General features: G+C 40.2%; 1 protein-coding gene across 41 annotated transcripts in view; it reads left to right on the top strand.

Moving 5' to 3' along the window:
- The window catches only part of ATXN2 (ataxin 2), a 115546-nt gene that overhangs the window by 29934 nt on the left and 65867 nt on the right, over positions 1-19745 (top strand). For all 41 annotated transcript variants that reach the window (XR_002338542.1, XR_002338543.1, XR_002338541.1 and 38 more), the window contains exons 2-5: positions 5093-5129; positions 6222-6281; positions 6762-6833; positions 7944-8094. Coding sequence is in view for 33 of the 41 variants with exons in the window: in XM_021072915.1 (XP_020928574.1) it covers positions 5093-5129; positions 6222-6281; positions 6762-6833; positions 7944-8094 (320 nt within the window). In the remaining 8 variants the exon portion in view is untranslated. The remainder of the gene's footprint in view (positions 1-5092; positions 5130-6221; positions 6282-6761; positions 6834-7943; positions 8095-19745) is intronic.

The raw sequence follows: 19745 nt of genomic DNA, 5'->3' as shown, positions 1-19745 counted from the left end.
TCATTATGTTTAGTGTTAAGTGCTTTGAGTTTGACCAAATGTATATAGTTATGTAATCACTACTATAGTTAAAGTACACCAGGAGTTCCCGTTGTGGCTCAGTGGTTAACTAACCCGACTAGGATCCATTAGAATTCAGGTTCTATCCCTGGCCTTGATCACTGGATTAAGGATCCAGTGTTGAGGTGAACTGTGGTGTAGGTCTCAGACGCAGCTTGGACCTCATGTTGCTGTGGCTGTGGCATTAGGCTGGCAGGTGTAATTCCAATTCAACCCCTAGCCTGCGAACTTCCGTATGCTACGAGTGCGGCCCTTAAAAAAAAAAAAAAATACACCACCCTGAAGTTCCCGCTGTGGTGCCGCAGCAGGACCTGCAGCATCTCTGGAGCACTGGGATTCAGGCTCAATCCCTAGCTTGGCACAGAGGGTTGGGGATCCACCATTGCCACGGCTGCAGCTTGGATCTGATACCTGGCCCAGAAACTCCACATGCTGCAGGGCTGCCAAAACAGGAAACAAAAGAAAAAGATACATGATGCTATAAAGTTCCTTCTTGTGCCTGTGTGTGTATTTTTTCTTTTTAGGGCTGCACCCATGGCATGTGGAAGTTCTCAGGCTAGGGGTCAAATTGGAGCTATAGCTGCCAACCTACACCACAGCCACAGCAACGCCAGATCTGAGCTCCATGTGCAACCTATGTAACAGCTCACACAATGGCCGATCCTTAATCCACTGAGGAAGGCCAGGGATTGAACCCACATCCTCATAGATTCTAGTCTGATTCATTACCACTGAGCTACAACAGGAACACCTGTATTTTTTTTTAATTTAGTTTTTATTTTATATTGTAGCATCGTTGATTTACAATGTTGTATTAGTTTTAGGTGTATAACAAAGTGAGTTGTCTGTATAACCATTTTTCAGATTCTTTTCCCATGTAGGTTATTATAGAATGTTGGTGCTATATGGTAGGTCCTGTTGATTATCTATTTGATAGATAGTAGTATGTATATATTAATCCCAAATTCCTGACTTATCCCACCCCATCCTCCTTTCCCCTTTAGTAACCGGGAGGAGTTTGTTTTCTGTGTCTATTTCTTGATACAGATAAGTTCATTTGTATCATTTTTAAAAGATTCCATGTATAAGTGGTATCATAGGATATTTGTCTTTGCCTAACTTGATTTATTTATTTATTTTTATATATTTTTTTTTATTTTTATTTTTTTTTTTGTCTTTTTGTTGCTGTTGTTGTTGTTGCTATTTCTTGGGCCGCTCCCGCGGCATATGGAGGTTCCCAGGCTAGGGGTCCAATCGGAGCTGTAGCCACTGGCCTACCCCAGAGCCACAGCAACGCGGGATCCGAGGCGCGTCTGCAACCTACACCACAGCTCACGGCAACGCCGGATCATTAACCCACTAAGCAAGGGCAGGGACCGAACCCGCAACCTCATGGTTCCTAGTCGGATTCGTTAACCACTGCGCCACGACGGGAACTCCCTGCCTAACTTGATTTAGTATGGTAATCTCTGTGTCCATCCATGTTCCTGCAAATGACACTCTGCCTTTTTTTTTTTTTTTTTTTTTTGGCAGAGTAATACTCCATTGTATATATGTACCATTCCTTTATCCATTCCTCTGTTGATGGACATTTAGGTTGCTTCCATGTCTTGGCTATTGTAAATAATGCTGCAGTGAACATTTGGCTGCTTATATCTTTTCGTTTTTAGGGCCGCACCCATGGCATATGGAGGTTCCCAGGCTAGGGGTCAAATTGCAACTACAGCTTCCAGCCTGCACAACAGCCACAGCAACACAGGTCCTAGCCATGTTGGTGACCTACACCACAGCTTACAGCAACACCAGGCAAGGCCAGGGATGGACCCGAAACCTCATAGTTACTAGTCAGATTCATTTCCACTGTGCCACAATGGGAACTCTTCTTTTTGAATTACTGTTTTCTTTGTATATAGGCACAGGAGTTGGGTTGCTGGATCATATCGCAACTCTATTTTTAGGTTTTTTTGAGAATCCTTTGCACATTATTAGGAGGGTCCTGTTTTCTCTGTACCCTCTCCAGCATTTATTGTTTGTATACTTTTTTTTTGCTTCACCTTTGGCATGCAGAAGTTCCTGGGCCAGGGACACAAGCCATAGCAGCGACACCACCAGGTCCTTAACCTGCTTAAACCACCTGCGAACTCCTGTTTGTAGACTTTTTGATGATGGCTGACTGGTGTGTGGGGATACCTCATTGTAGTTTTGATTTCCTTTTCTCTAATAATTAATGATATTGCCTATCTTTTTATTTTTTATTTATTTAGTTTTTTACTTTTTAGGGCTGCACCTGGGGCACATGGAGGTTCCCAGGCTAGGGATCCAATCAGATCTGCAGCTGCTGGCCTACACCACAGCCACAGCAATGCCAGATCCCAGCCATGTCTGCGACCTACACAACAGCTCACAGCAATGCTGGATTTTTAACCCACTGAGCAGCGAGGCCAAGGATTGAATCTGCATCCTCATGGATGCTAGTTGAATTTGTTAACCACTGAGCCACGAAGGGAACTCCAAGTTGTCTTACTTCTAATAGGGTCTTTTTTTTTTTTTTTTTTTTTTTTTTGGTCTCCTTAGGACCATACCCACAGCTTATGGAAGTTTCCAGGCTAGGAATCAATTGGAGCTGTAGCTGCTGGCCTATACCACAGCTCACAACAACACAGATCCTTAACCCATTGATTGAGCAAGGCCAGGATTGAGCAAAGCCAGGGATCAAACCTGAGTCCTCATGGATACTAGTCTGTTTTGTTACAGCTGATCTGTGATGGGAACTCCCTAATATTGTCTTTTTCGTAGATTCTCTGCATAAATAATTATGTCGTCTTTTATTAAAGACAGTTTTTTTCTTCCTGTCCAATCATCGTACCTTTTGTTTCTTTTTCTTGCTTTATTACACAAAGTAGAACCTCAAGTTTGAGTGTGTTGGGCTGGGGGTCAAACCCAAGTCCCGGTGCTCTCAAGATGCCGCTGGCCCGTTGTACCAAGGCGGGAGCTCCTGATCTTAGCTTCTTTGAGATTCAGTTTTTGAATGCTTTGTCCTGAAATACTAAAGAAAAAAGTGAAAAGTTAAGCATAATCTGAGTGCATCCAAAAAGAAAAAAAACAAGAATGAATTTGAGCTTTTCTCAGTTTCAGAGAATGCTATTATATGCTAACATTCCCTTTGGGTGTTAAGCACCTGGTAAATCAGCAGTTTCAACACTCTTGTACCACATTATACCACTGTGAGTCTTTTATTATTTTCCTTGTTGACCAGTTTGTTCTATTAAAAAGCAATTACTCTTTTTATTAGTCAAAGATACAACTGTATAATCAATAAGAAAAATAGTGTGACTTCTATAAAGGAGTTTTATGTTTTAAATGCTTTTAAATAGCCTTGAGGGACGCTCTTGAATTTAAAGGCAATTAGTGGCATTTGTTTAAGCCTTTTAACTGTGGCATCTCAGCACAGCACACTAGGATAAGATAATCATTCTGAGCAAGATTTAGCTATTTTATAGCCTTTGGCTACTGACTACAAATAAATAGAGAAACTAATAAATTCAGATAGTGTTTGAAAAATGAGGGAATTGGGTTACACTTCATTATGAAAAATTTCAGAGAGACAGCATAGCCTAAAAATGAAAAGTCTTTGGATTATTTGGATCAAATGCCAGCTCTACTGCTTATGAATTGAATGATTTTGGTCAAGATATTTAACTGCTAAGATTCAGTTTCCTCACCTGTAAAGTAGGGATAAGAGAATTTGACATAGTGCTCACCATAGTGTCTAGTTTGTAGTAATAATAAATGATATGTTACTGGTCATATTTCTTAGACTTTCTAATTTCTCTACCTGTGCTGTGTATGAGGTAAAAAGTTACTGTTAGAAATGGAAGGAATCTCAGAAGTGATTTGGTTGAAGACAGTATTTCCTAGGTTAGAGAAGGTGATAGAGTTGGAAACTAAAACCAGCTGGCCTCGAAGTGCTCAGTCTTGCTTTAGACTTCTCGCCTGAATTGTGCTTTTCTTTGGATGTTTTGTATTTGTGGCTTAATTTTAATGTTGTGATTGTTTTATTAGAGTGAGATTCCATTACTGTTACTTCGGGGTAACTGATATTTTAGGAATGACATTTTACTGTATTAAATTTTTTTTTTCATCGTTTCTTAAAGGGCTTAATCTTTTCCATTGAAGCAAGCCTTTGGGTGCATTATATTCTCTAAGTTCACTTGGAAATAGAGCCCATGTTACTGGAAATTATTTGATAACTGACATTGGTGTACTGCATTGTTTCAGAGGGAGGGCTTTGTCAGAGAAAGGCACTTGTTACATAGATCCTGACAGAGGTGCTTATTATTTAGAAGTGAAAATGCTTTGATACTTATTTAACTTATTTTCAGATGATTTTCTGCATTGCAAACCCAGTACTTAGTTTTAGAGGTGAGGGAGAAATATGGGATATAACTTAATGTTAGTCAGATATGTCAGTTAAATCAGGAATAGAATCTATATATTGTTCCTGAGTGTAACTTTTCATAAGTGATTGATTACTTTTGGTGTAAAGATTATTATATTTGGTAATGGTTATTTCTTTAAGTAGGCTGTTTTTATTATTACTTCATTTATTTGATTTTGACCATATGCATATTCTTTTCTTTGGCTGCACCCACGTCATACAGAAATTCATAGGCCAGGGATCAATACTGTACCACAGTAGTGACCCAAGCTACAGCAGTGACAATGCTAGATCCTTAACCTGCTGAGCCATTAGGAAACTACCCTCCCCACCACCCCTTTCTTTTTGGCCATACATGTTCACATTCTTCATCCTTCCCATGACCTATAACTGTTCTGGGCCTCTGAGCCAACAAAGCACAGAGAGACTCATACTTAGGCAACCTTTATACTAAATATTAGACGAGCCTCCCCTCCCCCCTCCAGATAGCCTTTGTTTTATTTGGATGAAATTATAAGTTATTTTAAATTTAAAAATAATTTTTAGCTTGTTTAGCCTGTTGAATTTAGTAAACATAACATTTAATCTTTTCAGAGGTCGAAACAGTAGCAAAGGACTGCCTCAATCTACGGTGAGTGACTTTATTAATGTTACTTGTTTGTAAAAATTGCAACTATAATATGACTTCTAAGCCATAGACCAAAAGCCAAGGCTGGGGAAAAAAATTCCCTTCTTTTGAACTTTATATCTCAGATAACCTTTATAAGTCAGTACAGTTTTGTATAAAATTATTAGCTATGTCTGTTGTTTTTCTGATGATGACTCTAAAATGTAGAATTGTTTATAAATAATATTTTTATTTTTCATGCTTAATAGCAGTAGCTCTTTTGTTCCTTTATAGATGACTAAAGGCAAATGTAAATGATTAATGGGAAAGATGGAACTAGGACCGGAGTTTGCAAAGCTCCTTGGGTTTTTTGATTTTGAAGTAATGTGCTATCTTTGGTTTCTTTCAATTTCCCCCCTCGGGAAAGGGCCTCTGGTTTTAAATTTTGGAACTCTATCAGTTAAACTGTGCACGAGGGGCGGAAGGTCTAAGTTCCGTAGGATGCAAGAAATAAATCAGAAGCGGTTAATAATTTTTGAGACTTTGCCTTTATCGTGGATAGTTTTTCTTCTTTAGAATCAGGACACAGCTTTATCTGGTGTGTGATAAGTCGTGATGTGGTTGATTAGACCTTAGAGCAGTATCATTGGTTTAGATATGCTAAGAGAAGATAGTCAAGGGTCTGCTGCAGAGGTTCCTACCACTCCATTTATTTATTAAGGTATACTTAATCCTAGTTAGTGTATAGTTCTGTGAGTTTTGATGCATACAATTATATAAGCACCACCACAGTCATATTAGAAGTTTTATCACCTCCAGAAATCCCTCATGCCACTTTGTAGTGAATCCTACTCTTCATTCATTGATTGCTCTTCTGTTGCTATGGTTTTGTCTTTCTTCATATTTGAAAGTTCTCTTTTGCTTTTTGTATCATATATAGTCAAAACATTGTTAGTTGGTATGACTGATTTCACTTTGAGAACTGATACTCTATGAGGCAAAAGATTATGGTAAATGAAGTCTTCCTTTAACTAAACATTTTGTAGCAAAAGAAATATTAACTTTAATATTTATACAAAGATAATGTGCTAATAATGTTTTTTCTTAATATTTCAGATTTCTTTTGATGGAATCTATGCAAATATGAGGATGGTTCATATACTTACATCAGTTGTTGTAAGTTATGAGTATTGGGGAGAACCTGTCTTGGGAGTGGAATAAAATAATTTCATGAAGTTAAAATGTGAATAAATGATTCTCAAAGTAACATTTCTTAGGTCATGTTTAATCAGGATGATTTAGAAAAAACTGATTAGAACTTTATTCAAGCTGTTGTAACTTGCTATAAAAGCATTCTTGTTAACCCTGCTGCATACGAAGTAACGTTACTGGTTGATTGTCTTTAGTGCATTATTTTGTCACTTAATAAAACTAGAGTCAAAAATACAAAACTTTAGTATTCAAACTTATAATGTAGACTTTGGACAGGGCTTCTTGAAAAATTTTGAGAACTCAGTGTATTTAACCTTTTTTATTCTGTCATTGATGACCTAATATGTTGAATGAAGTCCGATGAACTATAAGAAGTAAAATGAAAGCAGTTATCCCCCATGACTGCATCACACACTGTTGCTTTGATAAATTTTATGTTTTTAGGGATCCAAGTGTGAAGTACAAGTGAAAAATGGAGGTATATATGAAGGAGTTTTTAAAACATACAGCCCTAAGGTAATTTTCACTCTTTTTCTCTTTTTAAAATGTAAAATCCCATGAATCAGCAACTACTGTATGTTTTTATGACTTTCTGATAGTTTTATGATTTTGTTATTTTTGATTTAGCAGTTTATAGTTATGAGGTAGATATGTTTGTTACATTTTCATGCTCAGTACTTGACTTTGAAAGTGCTTTTTAAACTACTTAGAGTGATCTTGCTCTTCAGTTTCAGATAATGATTATTTTATAAACAGGTTTGTCTAATCAAAAAGACCTGTTGAGAGTTCTTGTGGCTCAACGGTAACGAATCTGACTAGGATCCATGAGGATTTGGGTTTGATCCCTGGCCTCGATCAGTGGGTTAAGGATCTGGTGTTGCCGTGATTTGTGGTATAGTTCACAGACATGGCTCCGGTCCCATGTTGCCATAGCTGTGGCATAGGCTGGCAGCAACAGCTCCAGTTCGACCCCAGGCCTGGAACTTTCCCATATGCTTCAAGTGTGGCCCTAAAAAAGCAAAAAACAAAAAAGAGACTTGTTGGTCTGTGTGCTTATTAATATATCTTGGCCTTTTTAGTCCATTGTGACTAGAAGAGGGATCTGGTGGTTCACTGTTTTCCTCTTTACCAGTATTGTGCCTCAGACAGACCATGTCAGCAAAGGCCAACTTTTAGATAAGAGGATTTTTCAATATTGGAATGGATCATAGATTGTATTTCTGAGAAAAAGGTATGATAATGAGGATATCTTGAAATAATTTTTACTAATGGCATATAAGAAATAGTCCCCTGGGGGTTCCCGTTGTGGTTCAGCGAAAAACGAATCTGACTAGCATCCATGAGGATGCAGGTTCCATCCCTGGCCTCTCTCAGTGGGTTAAGGATCTGGCGTTGCCGTGAGCTGTGGTGTAGGTTGCAGATGTGACTCCATGTTGCTGTTGCTATTGTTGTGATGGAGGCCAGCAGCTCCACTTGGATCCCTAGGCTGGGAACCTCCATATACCATGGGTGCAGCCCTAAAAAAGACAAAAAACAAACAGATGCTGTACCCTGATGTGCCAAAGAATTCCTGTCAAATTTTATTTTATAAATATTTTGAATATTTACTGATGTTTTTCTTCCTAGTGTGATTTGGTACTTGATGCTGCACATGAGAAAAGTACAGAATCCAGTTCGGGGCCAAAACGTGAAGAAATAATGGAGAGTATTTTATTCAAGTGTTCAGACTTTGTTGTGGTACAGTTTAAAGATATGGACTCCAGTTACGCACGAAGAGGTGAATTTTGAGTTCCTAAACATGCTTCATGGTTTATTAGATTTATTCAAGCAAAGACTCTTCATTGACCATGTGTACTTTTCTTTTCATTCTTTTTTTTTTTTTTTTTTTTTTTTTTTAAATAAGGGCTTTTTTGCCTAAGTAGGAATTTTAATGTAAAATTCAATGCTGGAAAATATTTAAAATTTCAGAGGAAGATTCCTTGGTCCTTCTGGTAGGATAAATAATGGAAGTTTGTTTTTTATTAAAAAATAGTTTGTAGGAGGTCTTTTGTGGCACAGCAGGTTAAGGATCGGGTGTTGTATGATGGTGGGTCAGGTTGCTGCTGTGGTGCAAGTTCAGGCACCGGCCTAGGAACTTCCATATGTAATGGGCATGGCCAAAATAAAAAGTTTGTAAAGCATTTTCGACAGTTTTATGGTCACAAGTGCTACTGATTATACTCAGCTGATAATTCCTTGTTTCCATTAGACTTAAAATGTTTTAGCTTATGTATATTTTTAGTTTTATAATGTTTGTAAATAATGCTTACATAATTTTACTGTGCTTGTTCTGCAGATGCTTTAGTTTTTTAATCTGTAAAGAAATCAAAACCACAGAGCTCAGGGAGAAAGGCAGGAGCTGTGGATGGGAAACTAGTGTCCAGTGAAGCTGAAAAATGTAAAGAAGTAGGACATGTATATTGGAAAAAACATTGAGAGTGTGGGACTGTATATTTTATTTTATGTTTTGAGAATATAAAAATGGTGATGTATCTGTATTAAAATTCACTCTATTTCAAGTGTCTGTTGAGAAGGAAAGTATGGGAATTGCTGTTAACCCATTTGGAGTGCTGAGTGTTCAGTAAAACATTGAAAGGCCTTTCTGGGAAAGTTTGAAATTGGTTCCCAATTTCTTAGATGATTTTTTTTTTTTTTTTGAAGGGAAGAGGGAGACTTTCTCTAGTCATTTCTATTGCAAATTACAACAACAGTTTTTGATTTTCATGATGGCATCTGTACTAGCAGCTGTTTTAGTTGTTGCACTGATTTGTCTTTGTTGTTATTTAGAAATTGCAAGCCGCCAGAAAGTTAAAGCCTTTCTTCTGGACCTCTTAATAAGGTTCTCACCTATAGTTAGATTCTTTTTTTCAGAAGCTAGTAGTGCTAGGTACTCTGTAACTGCTTTGCGATGCTGAAGAAAGCACTTTGTTCTGGTATTGTATCTTCTCAGATACCTATGACAGATATCTCTTTGTTAAAAGTCCTTCAGTGGCCCATACAAGGAGACAAGTCTTTTTTTTTAGTTACTGCCTTTGGAGTTGATCTTGTTTATGCCTAGGAGCACCACAGCTCACAGCAGTGCCAGATCCCTGACCAACTGAGTGAGGACAGGGATGAAACTCACATCCTCATGGATACTAGTTGGATTTGCTTCCGCTGTGCCGTGGCAGAAACACCCATGTCTTAAATTTAAATATTTAAGCCATTTTGAGTTTACTTTTGTGTATGGTGTGAGGGAGTGTTCTACTTCATTGATTTACCTGTGGCTGTCTAGCTTTCCCAACACCACTTGCTGAGGAGACTATCATTTCTCCATTGTATATTCTTGCTTCCTTTGTTGATGATTAGTTGACCGTAGGTGGGTGTATGGGTTTATTTCTTGTCTCTTTATTCTGTTCCATTGAGATGTATGTTTTAGTGCTAATATAAAAAGTAACATTCTTTTTCTTTTTTTTTTTTTTTTTTTGTCTTTTTGCCATTTCTCGGGCCGCTCTTGCGGCATATGGAGGTTCCCAGGCTAGGGGTCGAATCGGAGCTGTAGCCACTGGCCTACACCAGAGCCACAGCAACGCAGGATCCGAGCCGCGTCTGCAACCTACACCACAGCTCACGGCAACGCCAGATCGTTAACCCACTGAGCAAGGGCAGGGACCGAACCCGCAACCTCATGCTTCCTAGTCGGACTCGTTAACCACTGCGCCACGACAGGAACTCCCCACATTCTTTTTTTTTTTTTTTTACGGCCAGTCCTGTGACATTTGAAAGTTGGAGCTTGCAGCTTTGGCCTTTGCCACAGGCATGGCAACACCAGATCTGAGCCATATCTGTGACCTGTGTGATAGCTTATGGCAGCACCAGATCCTTTTCCCACTGACTGAGGCCAGGGATCAAACCTGCATCCTTAAAGAGACAACGGTCTCAGGTCTTTAACCCGCTGAGCCACAGCGGGAATTCCAAAAGTAGCATTGTTGAACTCCCTCTTAGGTAATTTAAATGGGTCTAGGACATTTTTCAGGAGGACAATTCACTTGGTAATATTGTGTAATGCTAGTATACCCAATAATGCCTGTTTTTAGTTTTTATTTTTTTGATTTTTAGGGCTGCACTCAACAGCATATGGAGGTTTGCAGACTAGGGGTTGAATCAGAGCCGTAGCCGCTGGCCTATGCCACGGCCACAGCAGTGCCAGGTCCCAGTCATATCTGCTTCCTATACCACAGCTCACTGCAGTGCTGGATCCTAAACCCACTGAGCGAGGCCAGGGATGGAACCTGCGTCCTAATGGATGCTAGTTAGATTCATTTCCACTGAGCCACGACGAGAACTCCTGTCTGGTTTTGGTTTTATTTTCTTTCTTGCTCTTCACAGTCTCACAAAGTTTTACAAATAGAAAATTTAATATTAAAACTAGTGGAGTTCGAATCGTGGCTCAGCAGAAACGAACCCGACTAGTATCCATGAGGATGTGGGTTTGATCCCTGGCCTCACTTAGTGGATTGGGGATCTGGTATTGCCGTGAGCCATGGTGTAGGTCACAGATGTGGCTCAGATCCTGCCTTGCTGTGACTGTGGCATAGGCCAGCAGCTGCAGCTCTTATTTGTCCCCTAGTCTGGGAACTTGCATGTGCCATGGGTGTGGCCCTAAAGAGTAAAAAAATAAAACTAGTAATAAAGCATGGCAGTGAAGGAATGTGGGTAAATTTTCTCCATCTTAATTTTTATTCCATCTGACTGTAAATAGGAATTGACTGCTTTTTTACCCAGATCAGACTTGGCAAAGAGTTTTAAGTGAGCATGTGTACTTGAACAGTTGTTCTTCTAATTTATATTAGAAAAGAACAGTCTGAATCTGTAAAATGTTTTGCATATCTGCTAAGGAAACAGAATGGTGTTTGTATAGCTGTTTAAGAATTGGAATTAATTTCATTTATTAACTTTTTTTTAAACCTATTTCTGAACACTTTTGCTGTAGGTTTAAGAGTTGTAAAAAGACTACCGTGCTGGCTAATATTGGGAAGGACCATTCCCACATTCTGTTTTTTGATTCCCTCACACCTCTGAACTTAGGTTGGGTTTTTTTGCCCTAAATTTTCTACCAAATCACTTTCTTTCCCTTATCCTTTCTCTTTCTTTCACTGTTGAGATGAAATAGTACCTTTTATAAAAAACTGCTTAGGAGTTCCCATTGTGGTGTAGCGGAAACAAATCTGACTAGGAACCATGAGATTGTGGGCTTGTTCCCTGGCCTTGCTTAGTGGGTTAAAGATCTGGTGTTGGCTGTGAGCTGTGGTGTAGGTCGAATACGTGGCTGGGATCCAGCATTGCTGAAGCTGTGGCATAGGCCTGTGGCTGTAGCTCTGATTCCACTCCTAGCCCGGGAACCTCCATATGCCGAAGGCGCGGCCCTAAAAAGCAAGCAAACAAACAAAACCAGACTATTTCATTCTTTCAGATGGCACAGGCTAAAGACTCCTCCTCCCCCCCTCAAAATGGGGTTCAAAACCAGGAGCCTAATAGAGGAGCTTAAAACAGAATGTTCATCTCCAGATGCTGGCCCCAAGTACTTTAGTCAAACTTGTGGGTAGTATTGTAGCATCAAAAACATTTGAGTGGTGGGGTTTCCATTGTGTCACAGTGGAAATTAATCTGACTAGTATCTACGAGGATGCAGGTTCAAACCCTGGCCTTACTCAGTGGGTTAAGGATATGGTGTTGCCGTGAGCAGTGGTGTAGGTCGCAGACTTGGCTCAGATCTGGCATTGCTGTGGCTGTGGTGTAGGCCAGCAGCTGCAGCTCCAATTCAACCCCTAGCCTGGGAACTTCCTACTGAGCAAAGCCAGGAATCAAACCTGTTTCCTCATGGATGCAGATACCATTCCAGATACCATTTCTTTTGATGTCTTTGTTAGAAATTCTTCCGATTTCTTTTGGTGATAATGTGGGAATTAGAAACCTAACATTTGGAGTTCCCATCATGGCACAGTGGAAATGAATGTGACTAGGAACCATGAAGTTGTGGGTTCAATCCCTGGCTTCACTCAGCAGGTTAAGGATCCAGCGTTGCCGTGAGTTGTGGTGTAGGTCGACGAGGCTCGGATTTATCATTGCTGTGGTTGTGGCATAGGCTGGCAGCTATAGCTCTGATTAGATCCCTAGTTGGGAACCTCCGTATGCCACTGGTGTGGCCCTAAAAAGACAAATAAATAAATAAATAAATAAATAATCTAACATTCCGTGGCACCTATCACCTTGTTTTTTTTTAATTTGGCAAGCTTCAGGAGGTAGGCTTCCATTTTTCTCTTTTTCTTCTGCATTAATCTGGCTTTACTGTAGAATTTGGTGTGCCATTTGACTCTGTGAAGTCTTGACTACTGATCTTCATTCAGATCTTCCAAAGGAATCTGGTTTGTGGATTTAATTTTTTTTCCCTCTGATCCTTGATTGATTGAAGTCAAATACAAGAGCATTTTATTTATTTATTTATTTATTTATTTATTTAGGCCAGACCCACAGCATGTGGAAGTTCCCAGGCCAGGGATCAAACTGGAGCCCCAATAGCAACCTCAGCCACAGAAGTGTCAATGCCAGATCCTTAACCTGCTGAGCCGCCAGGGAACTCTCAGCAGCATTTAAGTGATAGAGTTTCTAGACAATTTCAGCTCAAACTTTTAGGTAGTTTAGGTTTTAAGAAAATTGCTTTCGAAATGTTAAAGTATTGATTACAGTGCCTATTGGGTATATAATGGCCCTAGTAAAAGCGAGGTGAAATATTTTGTCTTAAAAAAATATTTTGGGAGCCACATTCCTTTGTGGCTCAGCGGTAATGAGCCCAGCTAGTATCCATGAAGATGCAGGTTCCCTCCCTGACCTTGTTTAGTGGGTTAAGGATCCAGCATTGCTGTGAGCTGTGGCGTAGGTTGCAGACGAAGCTCGGATTTGGTGTTGTGACTGGTATAGGCCAGCAGCTGCAGCTCCAATTCGACCCCTAGCCTGGGAACTTCCAGGTATGGCCCTAAAAAGCAAAAAAAAAAAAAAAGCCTAAAGTTTTAACTCAGGAATCTAATTTATAAATCTCACAAATAGTTTATTAGTTAAGGAAAATAAAAACTTCTTTTTAATATTTAAGTAGTACACACCACATGTTTTTGGTAAACCTGGTACTAAACCGTTCATAGACGACCAGCTTCTGTGTTGGGGATTCGTATGTAGCAGGGCAGCTTCCTCGCTGCAACTTACTGTTAAGGGCTATTGAAGGTTAGCCCTAGACACAAGAGTTTGAAAAAACAAATAAGAAAGAAAGAAAAAGGAAGAATTTAAGTAAGATATATTTTTCTCTCAGGCATTTTTTTTTCTATTTTTATCTCATTTTATCATAGTATTGTAAAATTTAATAGTTCATTGTGTATAGGAGGAAAATAAGGTTTCTTTTCTTTTTTTTTTTTTTTTTTTTTTTGTCTTTCTAGGGCCACACCCGTGGCATATGGAGGTTCCCATGCTAGGGGTCTAATCGGAGCTTTAGCTGCCGGCCTATGCCACAGCCACAGCAACGCCAGATCCAAGCCACATCTGTGGCCCACACCACAGCTCATGGCAACGCCTGATGCTTAACCCACTGAGCGAGGCCAGGGATCAAATCCGCAACCTCATGGTTCCTAGTCGGATTTGTTAACTACTGCACCAAGATGGAAACTCCTGTCTTTTTTTTTTTTTTTTAGGGCTGCATATGGAGGTTCCCAGGCTAGAGGTCGAATTGGAGCTATAGCCACTGGCCTACACCACAGCCACAGCAATACCAGATCCTTAACCCACTGAGCAAAGCCAGGGATCAAACCTGTGTCCTCGTGGATGCTAGTCAGATTCGTTTCCACTGACCCACAATAGGAACTCCCAGAAAAATGCTATTTTTAATACTGTTCTAGTACATATTGGAGCCTCTTACTTCTCGCCACTTAATTGCTGCATTTGTTTTTGAAAGGCTAGATTAGCTGTCCCTTTTTCTTTTCCTCTTTTATGGCTACAGCTGTGGCATATGGAAGTTCCCAGGCTAGGGGTCAGATTGGAGTTGCAGCTGAGGCCTGTGCCACAGCCACTATAACACAGAGTCTGAGTTGCATCCACAGCCTATGCTATAGCTTGTGGCGATGCTGGATCCTTAACCCACTGAGTGAGGCTAGGGATCGAACCCACATCCTCACAGAGACTACATCAGGTCCTTAACCTGCAGAGCTGTAATGGGAGCTCCCACCTTTCACTTTTAAAGCCACAGCCTTTTGTTCCTCAGAACTTTTTTCTTAATTCTATTTTAGCCTTTTACACATTAGATTCTAAAAGATGTGCTTCAGGAGTTCCTCCTGTGGCTCCATGGGTTAAGAATCCAGCATTGTCTCTGGCAGTGCAAGTTTGATCCCTGGCCCAGCACAGTGGGTTAAGGATCTGGCATTCGCTCTCTGGTCAGGGAACTTCCGTATGCCATGGGTGTGGCAATAAATAAATAAATAAAAGATTTGCTTCAGCTCTGAATTATTCTCCTTCAACTGAAGAAACTTCTGCAGCAAATGACAGGGATTGTGTCTTCGTCAAATACGAATCCCCAGCTCATACTCAGTAATACTAAAATTGAATAAAAAATGGTCTCTTAGTTGCTTGGTTGGCACCCACTTAAAACTGATGCTCTGTTTTGTATATATTGGTTCACATAAAGCTCATGGTACATTATGGGGAACTTTTTTAAACTTGTTGGAAAATGTCACAGTATTAATAATTTGTCAAAGCAGAAAATTATTGGGAGTTCTTGTCGTGGCTCAGAGGAAATGAATCTGACTAGCATCCATGAGGATACAGGCTTCAATCTCTGGCCTTGCTCAGTGGATTAAAAGGATCCGGCATTGCCACGAGCTGTGGTTTAGGTCACAGACACGGCCAGATCTGGCGTTGCTGTGGCTGTGGCATAGGCCGGCAGCTGCAGCTCTGATTTGACCCCTAGCCTAGGAAACTCCATATGCCATGGGTGCAGCCCTTTAAAAAAAAGGTATCATTGAAATAGTATTGTTGAAATCTGGAATTTTAGTGTTTGAGAAAAAGCAGATTTAACTGAGAGATGAAATGGGTAGTGAGGATTTTGGTGAAGACTTCTGAAAGCACTTGTGAAAGCTTCTGATATCAAATGTGATAAGGATTTTTTGATTTGGTTCAGTTTTATATCATTTGTAGGCTCTTTATGTTACGTCTTTTTAGGGCCACGCCTGTGGCATATGGAGATTTCCACGCTAGGGGTCGAATCGAAGCTATACCCGCTGACCTACACCACAGCCACAGCCATGCCAGATTCGAGCCTCGTTTCCGTAGAGCCATGATGGGAACTCCTCATTTTGTAGTTTTAATAAATTTATTTTTATTAACTTGAACTATGTCACTAGCATATTAGTGTTCTTCACCACTATTCTGGCCATTTAAAAAATTCCCAGACAACTTCGACTTTTCAGAATCATAATTGGCTGAGAGATAAAAGAGGAAAAGCTGAGGAGCAGAGCACATATACTATTTCCTGGGTGTGGGGCTCAGGGAGACCAAAGAGACTGTGCTTTAGTTGAGACATATCTTTCCAGTCACCAGCAGGTGGCATCACTGGCCCTTAATGACTGGGTTTCTGCCCCCAATCAGAAGGAAGGGAAAGTTTGGAGGTAGGGCATAATCTTGTGCCGTGTCCCCTTTTCCCTAAATTGGATGTTATAGGGCAGGAAATGAAGCAGAGCTTCATTATCTTTTATTATCTCATCTGATCACTTTTATTTTTTTTCTTTCTATAGTTCCTTCAGAAAGAGATAACATTTTTCTGACAGTCAATTTCTTTCTATACTTCCTTCAGAAAGAGATAACATTTTTCTGACAGTCACAATTTGTATTGTTGCATCTTGCTTTTAAATACTTTTGCTTTTTTACCATAGAGGATAATGGAAAATTAATATACTCTGAATTTATGGCATTGGAAAAATCTGCACACAGAATTCCACACTTGAAATTAGATTAAAGCCAATAGATTTTCTGAATTTTGCAGAAATCCTGACAGTAACATTGTACTATTTAATACCAACAGTGGTTTTTCAAAAATCCAAGCATGGTGGTTAATAAAATAACATATTCAGAATTTACAGTAGTGGGTATTGGTAATAGTGTAGAATGGAATATCCAAGTCTAGCTTCATTCTAGCTAACGATACAATGTTGACCAGAAGTACAGTGTTTTTTTTTTTTTTTTTTTTTATTGCTTTTTAGGGGCCACCCTGCGGCATATGGAGGTTCCAGACTAGGGGTCTAATCAGAGCTGTAGCCACTGGCCTACACCACAGCCACAGCGACACTAGATCTGAGCTGCGTCTGTGGCCTACACCACATTTCATAGCAACGCTAGAGCCCTGATCCACTGATCTAGGCCAGGGATCAAACTCACCTCCTCATGGGTCTTAGTTGGGTTCCTTAACCCCTGAGCCATAGCAGGAACTCCTGAAGTACAGTATTTATGATGAGGATATTTCCCTGCATCCTGACACTATAGCCTCATTTTGCTGACTCTCCACTTCTGCAAACTTACGCATGTCTCTCTCTAAACAATTCACTCATCTTTAAAAAGGGACTTTCAGGAGTTCCCATCGTGGCTCAGTGGTTAATGAATCCGACTAAAAACCATGAGGTTACAGGTTTGATCCCTGGCCTTGCTTAGTGGTTAAGGATCCAACGTTGCCATGAGCTGTGGTGTAGGCCGGAAGCTGCAGCTCCAATTAGACCCCTGGCCTGGAAACCTCCATGTGCCACAGGAGTGGCCCTAAAAAAGGCAAAAAGACAAAAAAAAAAAAATTTAAAATTTAAAAAAAAAATAAAAGGGACTTTCTTTGGGGGACTTTCTTTTTACATTAAGGAGTATTATTTCTGGAGTTCCCATCATGGCTCAGTGGGTAACGAATCAGACTAGGAACCATGAGGTTGTGGGTTTGATCCCTGGCCTCACTCAGTGGGTTAAGGATCCGGCGTTGCTCTGAGCTGTGGTGTAGGTTGTAGACGCTGCTCTGAGCCTGTATTGCTGTGGTTCTGGTGTAGGCTGGTGGCTACAGCTCCAATCAGACCCGTAGCCTGGGAACCTCCATATGCTTCAGGAGTGGCCCTAGAAAAGGCAAAAAGACAAAAAAAAAAAAAAAAAAAGGGAGTATTATTCCTTATTAATAACACCCTTGTTTTCCCTTCCCTCATTTCTGCCTTGATAGGAAAACATAATGCTAAGTAACATGTGAACAGTTAATTCTTTTATAAGATTGGTATTATAAACAGAAGATGTAACATAAAAATGTAGCATTGAAAAAAATATGTTATTTAATAATGGCCTCCTAATACAGCCTAAATTGAAATCAGCAGGGTAAAACTTGGTTCAGTGAAGTTTTATTAGATCCTTGCTTTTTCACATTGGTTCCCATTCAGGGATCTTTTTTGATTTTGTTTAAAATAATAGTGATAGAAGTATATGTAAGCTATTTTTATTGTGTATTTATTTCACTCTTTCAGCTTGAGGACAGTGTGGTTCAGTCCCTCGTCTGCCATAAATGCTTTGACATAACACACACATACCCTGCAATGATTAAAAAGTCCATTTATGTGATTCTGCTTTAAAAAAAAAAAAAAAGTGTCTTGCTGTTCTGGGGTTTTTCTGTTGTTGTTATTTTGTTTTGTTTTGTTTGGGGCCTCACCTGTGGCATATGGAGGTTCTTAGGCTATAGGTCAAATCGAAGCTGTAACTGCAGGCCATGGCCATAGCCACAGCAATGGGGGGACCCGAGCTGCTTCTGCGATAATATCAGTCTGTTAGAACCTCTTATAAATCTTTTCCAAAATACACCTCTCTTCCAGTGAATGCTCATCCCACTCCTAGTTGAAGCCTGCTGCTTTGAGGATGCCACTTGGTATGTTCTTGGCTTTTATAATTGCCAGCAACGGGAGCCCTGCTACCTGATAGAGCTGGCAGCTAAGCCCATAGTGCAGTTATGCTTTAATTCCCTAGTATGCATGAACACATACCCACATCCACCCATCCACTCCTGGTTTGAGGTGAGAGGATATAGGAGTTAACTAGGTTTACAGTGCCATGCCTATAAATTTGCTGGCTCAGGTGTTTTATTTTGCCATTAACTTGCCTACTTGGGAGTCAAAGATGGTTACAGAAATAATACCAAATCAAAAACCCCTCTGGAATTGTATCTTTTGAAGGAGACACAACTGTTTATTCTTTCCTTCCTCCTCCTTGGTGGCAGCTTGCAGGAGGGGTGAAGGCAGAGCCAGATCAGCAGTATTACTTAGGGGATTCCCTGTAGGTCCAGCCTTCTAAATGCAAGCCTATATCTCCAAAGCATTTCCTAACACTATCATTGCCCAAGTACACCTTTATGTATCTGGGTCCTAACTCCCAGCTAGAGGAAAATTTCCTTTCCTGGGCAGCAGCTATGAGATATATAGTTCCTGTCAGGTGAGCCTACTGATGCCATGTTGCTCTCACAAGCTGGTTCTCAGTAAAATTAGTAGAGGAGCAGAGGATATATTAGTTGAGAATGTTGACAGGAAGTCCAGGTAGTCCTACCTCCTGAACCTTCTGGAGATAAGTAATACCATAGGGCCTGAACTGTGTACACAGTGGCTGTCAGGAAATACCGGTTCTGTGAGGAGATGGGTCACTTAGAATGGCTTCAAATACTAATGTCAAGAGTGTGTTAGGATACTCACTCCTGCATATAGACATGGATTTGGAAAGTTTAAAAAATTATATATGTGGAGTTCCCGTTGTGGTGCTTCAGAAACCAATCTGACTAGGAACCATGAGGCTGCGGGTTTGATCCCTGGCCTTGTTCAGTGGGCTAAGGATCTGGCGTTGCCGTGAGCTGTGGTGTAGGTCGCAGACAAGGCTCAGATCTGGCATGGCTGTGGCTGTGTATTAGACCCCTAGCTTGGGAACCTCTATATACCGCGAGTGTGGCCCTAAAAACAAAACAAAACAAAACACAAAAAAAAAAACCCACTACATATGTTTGGCTGCAGGAGCTTTGAGGGTAAACGTAATTAGTGTATCTGTTAAAAGAACTTTTATTTTAATGGATTGGTAGAAACTTTCTGGACCAATTCTGAAACACAAAGTAATTTTTTTTTTTTTTTTTTTTTTTTAGGGCTCCACCGTGGCATATAGAAGTTCCCAGGCTAGGGGTCGAATTGGTGTTGTAGCTGCTGGCCTGCGCCACAGCAACAGCAACTCGGGATCCAAGCGGAGTCTGTGACCTACACCATTGCTTATGGCAATGCTGGATTCTTAACCCACTGAATGAGGCCAGGGATCAAACCCAGATCCTCTTGGATACTAGAT

The sequence above is a fragment of the Sus scrofa genome, chromosome 14 (genome assembly GCF_000003025.6).
Source record: "Sus scrofa isolate TJ Tabasco breed Duroc chromosome 14, Sscrofa11.1, whole genome shotgun sequence".
Lineage (NCBI taxonomy): Eukaryota > Metazoa > Chordata > Mammalia > Artiodactyla > Suidae > Sus > Sus scrofa.
The sequence above is the reverse complement of the archived record's forward strand: the minus strand, read 5'-3'. Positions and strand labels throughout refer to the sequence as shown.